Here is a 10,232-nt window from a genome sequence, read left to right as displayed (position 1 = left end):
AGAAACCAAATCACCTAGGAAAAGTTAAGAATTTAAGAATTCAACCTCCCAAGCCAGGTGGTGGTGGCACACACCTTTAATCCCAGTACTCTGGAGGCAAAAGTAGGCAGATCTCTGAGAGTTCGAGACCAGCCTGGTCTACAGCGCAAGTTCCAGGACAGCCAAGGCTACACAGAGAAGCCCTGTCTCAAAAAAAAAAAAAAGGTAGTACAGAAAAAAATTTGCCCCCCTAGTTGAAGTGAGCTCCGCCCTTGAACCACACTTCAGTGGGGATTTTACAATGACTTAAAAGAAGTGTGTATTAGGATAGGTAAGAAATCCTCCAGGGATTTCAGGGTGGGAGATAACATCTAAAACATAGATGTTAGACCTATATTGCAACTGGCTGCAAGAAACACATACACGAAACACCAGAGATGGAGGCAACACACACACACACCTCAAATGCTCAGCAGTCCCACTTTAAACAGCTTGTTTTTGAGAAACAACACACCATACCTCTGGATAAACAGCACCAGCAGGGGTTTATTTAGTGATAGTGAAGTTAATGACTCCCTCAAACAATATAGGACAGGCCACCTGGTTTATTCAAACTGAATCTAAACCTTAGATCTGACTTAACAGTAACATAAGAAACCTTTAATGACACAAACCCGTGTTAAACCAAAGATAGTTTAAATGAGTCTTATACGCTCTACTATTGGTGGGTTGGCATCTACAACATGACAAGTGTTCAGTTCAGTTACGAAAGCACATTTGAGTTTCTTCGCTGCCACATCTTAAGCAGGTCTGAAATATGCTGTCTTACAAGGATTTCATCATGTCCTCACTGCTGCCAGTCTCCAGTCATGGTTTCTTCAGCCCTCAGAACATTTTTAGGAGATTTTCATTGACCTGCTTGCCTTAACAGGTACGTAAGAACTCAGTAAACTGACAGAATGAAGATTAACTGAGATGCCAAGAAAAGTTTTTATTGCAAGCACAGTGAGCAGATAGAGATGTCTTCTCACAGAGTGGCCACCGGGTCTGCTGTTAACTAAACCTCTGACAACCTTTCATTGGTTTAAAGCACATGAATTAGCTTCTTGTTATCAGGTGTACATCATCTCTGCCATGTGGGACATTTTCTTAGGGATATACAAGTAATACTCCATGTAGCCTGATAGGTCCTCAATGGTCACATCATCTACATAGACACGAGCTTGCTCGGAACAGGATCGAGGAGAGCCAGACAGAGTTCTGGTGTGCAGTGACTGAGAGTAGTCCTCAAGTGATCTTCGTTCTGGGGCCAAAGGAGGGACATTCTGCAGACCTGAAAAGGAATACACTTCCATATCATGCCATCTCTTACACTGGCATTCCTTGCCTACACACGCACATGGCTTGCCCTGGCTTAGCTTGGAAACAGATTGAAAGTCAGAGAGATTGTTGGCTGTAAGACTTTCTTGGGAAATGTGGGTAGCATCAGAGGGCTCTTCTGCTTTACTCTCTGACGGGAGCCTTGGAACCGAACTTCTCAGAGGCTCAATGGCTGCCCCTGTGTGATTAACATCAAGAGAAGTAGAGTTTTCTCCTGTGTTGAACTCTTTGGGGGCTGAAATTCCCCGTCCACTGCTGCCATCAGGTGGCTCAGTCTGGCTTCTGTGCTTGAGCTGGCTGCTAGAAGGAGATGCTGTTGTACTGCAATGTATGAACTTGGGAGGATGAAGGACAGGAGACTTAGAGCGTCTACGACGCTGGGTTCTCACTGCTCCTCGTGAAGACTTCCTTGTAGACCTAAAAAAGAAAAAGACACAAGAAGATGTGGAGATACAGATCCCTCCTTAAAGAAGACGAATGAGAGATGGAAACAAATCTCTGGAAATAAGGTCATCAACGCCTCTTTTTTTAATCTGCTTAAGACTTTGTTCAGCATCCCTCGTAGTAATCTACAGACACAAGTAAGATAACACCAATCACCCAGGCCAGATACATGGGATACATGGTGTAGAACACTTATTCCTTCCATTTTTGGCTTGTGAGTATGGGAGAAACAGATAAACTCATGCAGTAAAACCAAAATGTAGACCCCTCAGCCTGAATGTGGCTCCAGTACCCAGGCTAATGCTACAAAAGCCACTGTGCCAGTACTACCAAAGAGTGTGTCAGTGTTATAAATCATTTCTATCACTGGTATCAGACAACAAAAACAAACAACAAAAGTAACAGAAGTGGAGAGCTGGCTCAGTCAGTAAACTACTTGCACCAACATCCATGAAAAAAGAGCTGGGCACAGTGGCACACACCTTCTAGTGCTGGGAAGACAGGAAGGTCCCTGGGACTTGCTGTTCAGCCAGTTCAGCCAGTGCACCCAGGTAGGGGAGCTCCAGATTCAAGACCTTACTGCTGCAGGATATTCGATCCCATTGTGAAGCCTAAAACTGTGAACTGTAAAACCCTGTTTCTTGTTTGGTGTAGCTGAGCCCTATCACATACCTTTAATCCAAGAACTTTCTGTTTATTGTAAACAGGTGATTATGCTGTGGTTCACCCAGCCCTAGCACACACCTTTAATTCAAGAGCTTTCTGTACACAAGATGTTATAAAGTTAACCCTAGGTCAAGAGTCGAGCAAGAAACCAGCTGACAGGAATTAAAGAGTAGGAGGGATTTTGAGTTGAGGAGCTTGCTCCTTGAAACACATACAGTGGAGAACCAGCTCTCACAAGTTGTCCTTTGATTTCTATGCATACTCCCTGGCAGGTTCCACACCCCAAATAAAAAAAAAAAAAAAAATGTAATTGGGAGGGGGGCACCCTTACCCATGCCAACTGTCTTTAGATGCACATGTGGTTTTAGGTTTGGTATCATCTGCTGTTCTGACTGATGCTCTGACATTTGTGCCTTCTCCAACAGACAGAGATATGATGGACCTGAGGACAAGAACAAAGTTTACTGAGATGGAAAACTGTATCCTAAGAATAACTTTCCATGCTTACTAACCCTAATACAACCTTATGAGTGATATTTTCATTTTTCTTTCTAGCTTGCAGTTCTCAAAATTCAACTTCTAGCTGGCAGTGGTGGCACATGCCTTTAATCCCAGCACTCAGGAAGCAGAGGCAGGCAAATGGATCACTGTGAGTTCAAGGCCAGCATGGTCTACAAAGCTAGTTCCAAGACAGCCAGGGCTCTGTTAACACAGAGAAACCCTGTCTCAAAAATGAACGAATGAAAGAGAAAGAGAAAGAGAGAAAGAAAAAAGAGAGAAGGAAAAAGGAAGGAAGAAAAGGAAGAGAGGGAGGGAGGGAAAAAGGAAGAGAGGGAAGGTGGGGAGAGGGAAGGGAAGGAGAAAAGAAAGGAATTAGTTCAGTTTTTAATGTAAAATTTCCTCCAAAAACAAGCCCATAATTGCAAAATCGTAAGCCTGAAAACAATCTGTAAGTGTAACCAGCCATGGGATATAAATAGCCTTTTAGGCTGTTTATTTGGGGCAGATCAAGTCCTCTTTGTTCAGGAAGACTGTTAATGACACTGATCACTCTTTTACCTAAGGAACCATAGCCACAGGAACTAAGTTCACAAACCTATCTTTTAAGAGTCAATTCAACTAGCAAATGGCCACACTTTTGAGTATTTAACAACTTTTAGAATATTTTCCTACTTTTGCAACTAGTAAATCTGAAATATTAGTGAGTTAAATCTTTACTTTAAAAGTATACAGCAAGTATTATGGGTTCCTGGTGAAAAACATGTTTTTAAAAATGTAAAGAGAACCATTTGTACCATGACTACCAATATGGGCATTTTGATATGCCCTTCCAAAATCCACACAGCACAAGAACCATATACTTGTAATCACAAAGCTGGGTAGAAAGAACAGGATCCAGAAGATCCAGGGGCTCACTAGCCAGCCAGCCTAGCCTATGTGGCAAGCTCCAGACATGAGCACATGTCTGGATTATAAAAGACACTACAGTAAATGTTTGTGTATGTCATGGCCTAAAACACTATGCCCACAATCCCAGAACTAAGGAGGCCAAGGAAGATCACAAGCTGGGAATCAGTCTGGCTAAACAGACAGACCCCATCCATGTCTCAAAACACAACAACAAAAAGCCGTGTGTGTGTGTGTGTGAGTGACCTGGAGATTAAAGTTGTGACTCTTCTTATTCTTTTGTTATTTTTTCTAAATTTTTACAGTCAAAAGGTTTATTGTTTTATAATAAATACAAAGATATTTGTCCTGGTAAGACAAATACCACTGAAAACCAAAACCCATTGAACAGGATCATACGAAGTTTCTGGCGAAGCTTAATGAGTCAGTCCTCCACAGTCGCATTGGCAGTGTATGACAACAGTAGGAAACAATCAGGAACATACACTGCAGACTCTACAAGCTTACTTTCTTAGTCACGCTGATGACTCATCTCTTCTACTCTTAGTTTTCTCAAATATTCTCTACTATTCCTTCTTCCTATAATTTTAGTAAATGCGTATCACATGCTACAAATATGTAATTTCTTAAAAAGACATATTTTATTATCTATTACTTGTAACTGTAAATGGGTACATGCTTTTGAGAGCAGTTCTCTGTGGAGACCTGAGGCACAGGATCTCCTTGGAGCTGTAGTTAAAACAGCTAAGACACAGATGCTGAGAACTGAACTTCGGTCCTCTGCAAGAGCAATATGTGCACTTCCCCCCTCAGCCCTGTCTATAGCCCCCAAATATATAATTTACAATCATTAAGCTGCATGGATATTTTGTAAGATTTTATAATGCCCAAAGTAACGTTTAATGCCATCAATAGCTTAATTTTATTTTTAGCTTGATTTTATTCTCATTGATTTCTTCTCTCTGAAGCAGGGTCTCTTTTATGAAGCCCTAGCTGTCCAGGAACTCTCCATGTAGACCAGGTTGGCTCATAACACAAAGATTTGGTTGTCTCCTGAGTGCTGGGATTAAGACTGCATGTCACAACAGCAACAGCAGGCTTATATTTCAATTCCTTACAGCAAGGAAAAGTCTGCATATGAAGTTCCTTACATAGGTCTACATACATGATGGTTTGTGTGTATGTATGTATATATTTCTAATTTTTTTAATTTAAAAGTCACTTATGCACTGAAATCACAAGAAATATACTAAAACCACAATCTAGAATTATGCTTTCTCACTTTATTTCCCTTTCTCAGAGAAGGATTACCAAGGGCTAGCTGATACAACTTAGTGGCTCAGCATTTAGGTACCACGAACAAGGCCCTGGTTCTATCCTCAAGACAGAGTACCTCCATCAAAAAAAACAAAAAACAAAAAAAGACAACGGCAACAAGAAAAAGTTGGTTATGGAGGCATGGATTTAACTCCAGCACTCGGAAGACTGGGAAAGGAGGACTATGATAGGAGGCCAGCCTGGGATACATAAGATTTTGTCTCAAAAACCCAAAACAAAAATGTGTATCTAAGTACTGACATGGGGAAAAAAAAAATCCTAGAAAAACCAATGGGAAAATGGTATATTTTTAAAGTAGTGTGGACGCAAACATGAATATCTTAACATCCACTGAGCACATTTATTAGCATAAATACTGTAAGGTGGGCCAGAAACAGTGCTAGTCACAGGCAGGCAGCCACTAGTATCTGCTTGGTTTTTACTTTGTAAAATGTTTCCATGCTGTCTGCAATAGACCACATGAAAAAATGGCTAAGGGCAGGTTCAATGCATTCAAAATCCAAGTGTAACTTCTACCAGGAGAAAGATGACAGCAGTGTCTGTCTTCGAAGACAGTAGACAGATTAAATCTGTTCCAAGTACTTAATTAGTACTCAGGCCAAGAGTGAAATGCTGGTGACTAGGACTATTATTACTAGGACAGTGCTCAACTCTGAGCTTCCAGTGTTCAGTTTCCACTGATAAAAAGAAAAAATAATCATATTCATAACATGAGATTTCCCCTGGCTTGGAGCCAGTAAAAACTAGAGGAGATCTGATCTGTACACAACATTTTATAAAGGGTTAAATAATAATACTCAGACAGCAGCTAGTCTGCAGATGCGCCAGTTAGTTTGGCCAAAAGCTCTAAGACTACTGATCTTGGTGACAGACCCTTACTGAATACATGGAGAGTTCCCAGACAGCTAGAGAGATTCAACAATTAAAACTGTGAAATCAAGAATGTCATCGCGGACCGCTATTGGGCTAATTTATTTTTAGGTAAAAACAAAACAACAACAACAAAAACTGTGATTCCCTTGAGGTATATGATAAATCCCTGGTGGGATATTACTTTAACATTTGATTATGTTAACATTTGATTAACAAAGAGGGACATCCTCAGGCCTAAGGAAACCAAAACAATCAACCTCAGAGTAAAAATGAACTGCTGCTTTTCAGATATTTACAAAGAATATGGCAGAAGTAAAAAACATTACCATGTACATATCCTAGGATGAACAAAGAAGTCACAAGAGTAACCATTTTAACCAAAAGAACTATTTAAATCCAGTCAATAAATAATCCCAAGTCACATGTTCCATATTTTATTACCCTGATGCATCCACTCTTAATTTCTTGAAGGCAGTTTGTAGACTCTCCTCCTCTCCATCCTTGGCTTCAGATTTCATTGTGAAAGATTAAGCACGCCTATGGATGTTCCTGTTAATACTAAAAAGGAAATATGAAAAGTGAGAATCGGTGCAACCAAGAGTATGTTTCCTTATATAATTACTGTTAGGAGACAAATACTGTGTTAATTCTAAGTAGCAGTTTCCAAAATCAGACTATAGGACTCATTTCCTAAGAAAATAAGTGATATATATTCACAGCATTCAAACCACCTAAACAGTTGATGCCAACATCCTCTAAAATCTAAATCTGCAAACTATGTTTCAGGCTATTAAATGAAAAGAGAAAAGCTCTACTACTCTGACTTTCCATGTACATGTCAATAAACCTATGGACAAAATTAACATCAGAGACAGGAGAAAGCTCAAACTGTAACACTCTGATTAATTAAAATGCTATGAGTATTTGTCTAATCTGGCCTTAACAATTCTAAGTATGAATTTATGACACCACGGCATTTGTACAAAACAATTTTAACGGATGTTTCAACATACATGAAAAACACCATGCTACTGTTGTTAGAGCAGGAATAGAGACTTCAGCATCACAGTTATTTTATACTCTACTCCTCTCTTAACTTTATTTGGTGTTTGTTAGCTTTGAGTACCATAGTTATCAAACAAGAAATGATACCTGTACTCAAAAACGGATAAAGAAAAAAAGCAGAGTTTCTCTTTAGTTAGAAGTAGAAAAAAACATACAGAAAATACTATTCTGCAGATATGACTCTATATGCTCTTAACCAACTAGTTTGACCACTAATGGTCTCAACCTCTACTACTGACTTTCCACCTAAAGTAAAGACATAAAAGAACATCAACTAAAGCAACAAGAAACACAAATAACTTTTTTGATAAATTCTCAAATCTAATCTTCAAATTACAAAAGTAACTAAATCTTGAACAAAAAGGGAGTATCCAAAAAGGGAGAGAGAGGAATGAAAAAACCCTAAAAAACAGTAAGATTTTTTTTTTAAGCCAATGATATACTTTACCTTTATTTCTATTTCTAACCTGGTACCCCCTAAAATACCCCACCCCACTCCCTACCTCCCACCCCCACCCCCGGCACTCTCACAGAGAGTAGCGCCCCTCTATGTATGAGTCCTTGGGTACTCTGATTCTAGATCAGCCTATTTCTCAGAAGTGAGTTATATGTTATTGTGAGATCTCTAATATTCCAAAGGTCAGGATGTCATAATGTTTGACACTTATGTTTATGCTCAGCCTCAAAAGAACTTAGCTAGTTTTCACTGCAATATCAGAAGACAATTTAGGCTCACTCTTCCACACACTTCATTTACTTGACCTGGTCATAAACACAAGAAACCTCATCCACACGACTGCAGGCTTCACTGGTCTCTAGTTCTTCAGTGGAGTAGGATTCCTCCATATACACAACATTCTATATACTATCCGGAGGGCTGAGTTCTGGTACATCTGAAGTTCCACACATAGGTCTATCACAGGTTGTAAACAAATTATTTTTCCTACCACAACTCCATTGTAAAGCTGGACTTATAAGGGCTGATGAGATGGCTCAAAGGAAGATTTATAGGGGCTGGTGAGATGGCTCAAAGGGTAAGGGCTCGTGCTACCAAGCGCGACCATCTGAGTTTCTTTCCTTGAGTAACAGAAGGAAACAACTCCCCAAGCTGCAATATTCTCATACACATAATACATTTAAAAAAAGGTTGTAAAGTGTGGTTCATAGTTAGTACACACCAAGCTACACGTACACTGGTGAACACCACAGGCAGAAATGCATTCCTTTCACAAGTACTTCCAGAACTCCTAGCACTACCTTGGATGCCACAACAAAAGCTGAACTGAACGGGGATCCTGGGAACCCCATTTCAGCAGGGATGGTGTCTCACAATCCTACCCTCCAGGATCTCACACTTGGCTAAGAAGCTTTCTGGCTAAGAGCTTTCTCAGCTCCTAATTACACAGTGCTGACATAATAGTATAGCCGATGATCACCCTAGATGTTAATACAAACTTAGCATTCTTGTTGAGACACTAACAGATGCAGCATTAAAAACCATGACAGCCCAAAATAAAAACCTGGCTACAGACCAAAACTTAAGAGAATAAAGCATTGTCTAAACCGTTTTCAGACTTCCAGCATTGTGCCTGCTCCTGTTTTTCCTCAGTTACTTTAAACAGAGCAAAAGTGACTAGTCTAAGGTTTAACCTCAGGGGCTAGATCAAAGCACGCTTGTTATTACAAAGGGCTTACCATGCTCCTCCCTGCATCAGCTCAACAGCTCTATATGACAGGTGACTGGACTGCCCATCTACATTAACACTGCATTTGTGGGAGATAGTCATAGTACCCCTTCGCACTGACTTCTCGAAGAATCCCCAAAGACCTCAGACTTGGGGGTGGAGGGGAGAGGAAGAAGCCTCGAAGAAGTTACTTTGCATAGTTTTAAGTCAAATCACATCCCAGTTTGTTTCTACAGAATAGCGTGTACACAGTCTTATTTACACTTCTTAAGTTTTAACTAAGTCCTCCTTAGGTTTCAAGCCTAGTTCCTCGTCTTCAGAAGTCTGAAAATAATCAGAGTTCCGTAAGCGTCTTCACAAAGTTAAAAGCGAAGAAACTTCCCTAGACCTCTGGGAAGTACAGAGCTCTGGGAAGGAAAAAGCCCAGTCCAGCAAGTCGACATGAGAACGGCTCCCGATAGCATCAATCAATCTGTCCCCAGGACAAAAACACGTCCGCACCTCTCTGGGCACACCCACCCCGAGCCCTCGAGTCCAGCCAGGCAAAGCAACGCGTTCGCTCCTTTTCAACAGAAGCCGGGGTCTGTCGCGGTTAAAGAGGATCGGGCGGGAAAGGTCAGAACCCAGGGACACCCAAGCGGGAAGCTGTCACGGCTTTTGCCCTGCCCGCCCCGGCCAAACACGGACCCGGAGAGGCCGGAGTGGAACTGCGGCGCGAAGGACACGGAAGGAGAAGCGAGCGGAGCCGCCGCAGGAGGCAAAGCCCAGAGGAGTGCGGCTGGCAGGGCGGGAAAAGGCGGGAAGGGGCAAAGAGCGGCACGGAGAAAGAAAGGGGAAGCTGCGGCCGGCGCGGCCCGGGCACCGCGGGGAAGCAGGAAGGCGGGAAGCGAAGGCCGCGCAGCTTCGCACTCCAGGCCGCGGCGGACGAGGGCCAGGCCCGGCCCGGCAGTCGGCGCGGGGAGACGCCGCGACCGGACGGGAGGACGGCACTCCACCTCCTGCCGGCGGAAGGCCCGGCGGACGCGACGTCCCGGCCCTCCTCGAAGCGTCGGACTGCTCACCTCCTCGCAGCTGGGGCGCTCCCGGGGATCCAGCCCCGTCGGCTCTGAGCGTCTCTCCGCGACGGCCGCGCCTGACTGACCCGGATCCAAACCCCGCAGATAGGGCGGCCCGCGCCTCCAGAGTCGTACTGCGCCTGCGCCGCGCAGGCTCGCGCCCCGCCCACCGGCCACGCTCCTCCCACCCCGGTGACTCGGCAGCCAGGCCCGCGTCAACTGCGCAGGCGTACGGCGGCGGCCCCGCCTTTCGAAAGGCCTGCTCCAACCCCTCTCCGGAGCACGTGCGTCTTAAGTCATTTCCTGTTATTCTTTTCGCTTCCTCCGCCCCCTGGCTTGG

At 43.0% G+C, this 10,232-nt stretch overlaps 1 protein-coding gene across 1 annotated transcript; it reads right to left on the bottom strand.

Moving 5' to 3' along the window:
- Positions 1-505: 505 nt before the first annotated feature.
- Positions 506-9,983, bottom strand: Oser1 (oxidative stress responsive serine rich 1). Its single transcript, XM_055602431.1, has 4 exons — positions 9,899-9,983; positions 6,529-6,645; positions 2,801-2,911; positions 506-1,776 (listed from the first exon to the last, which is right to left on the bottom strand). Exons 2-4 carry the CDS (start codon positions 6,603-6,605, stop codon positions 1,092-1,094), a joined length of 873 nt encoding a protein of 290 aa, XP_055458406.1. The 5' UTR covers positions 6,606-6,645; positions 9,899-9,983; the 3' UTR covers positions 506-1,091.
- Positions 9,984-10,232: the final 249 nt, after the last annotated feature.

The sequence above is a fragment of the Psammomys obesus genome, unplaced genomic scaffold, assembly GCF_907164565.1.
Source record: "Psammomys obesus unplaced genomic scaffold, mPsaObe1.curated_primary_1811, whole genome shotgun sequence".
In the NCBI taxonomy this organism is placed as follows: domain Eukaryota; kingdom Metazoa; phylum Chordata; class Mammalia; order Rodentia; family Muridae; genus Psammomys; species Psammomys obesus.
Note: the sequence above shows the minus strand (reverse complement) of the source record. Positions and strands in the feature narration are given on the sequence as shown.

Coding starts and splice junctions, on each gene's coding strand:
- Oser1 (XM_055602431.1), bottom strand. CDS start 6,605: ATGAAATCTGAAGCCAAGGATGGAGAGGAGGAGAGTCTACAAACTGCC. Junction 2,912..6,528: donor TTAAGAGTGGATGCATCAGG/GTAATAAAATAT, acceptor TCTTGTCCTCAG/GTCCATCATATCTCTGTCTG. Junction 1,777..2,800: donor TCTAAAGACAGTTGGCATGG/GTAAGGGTGCCC, acceptor TTTCTTTTTTAG/GTCTACAAGGAAGTCTTCAC.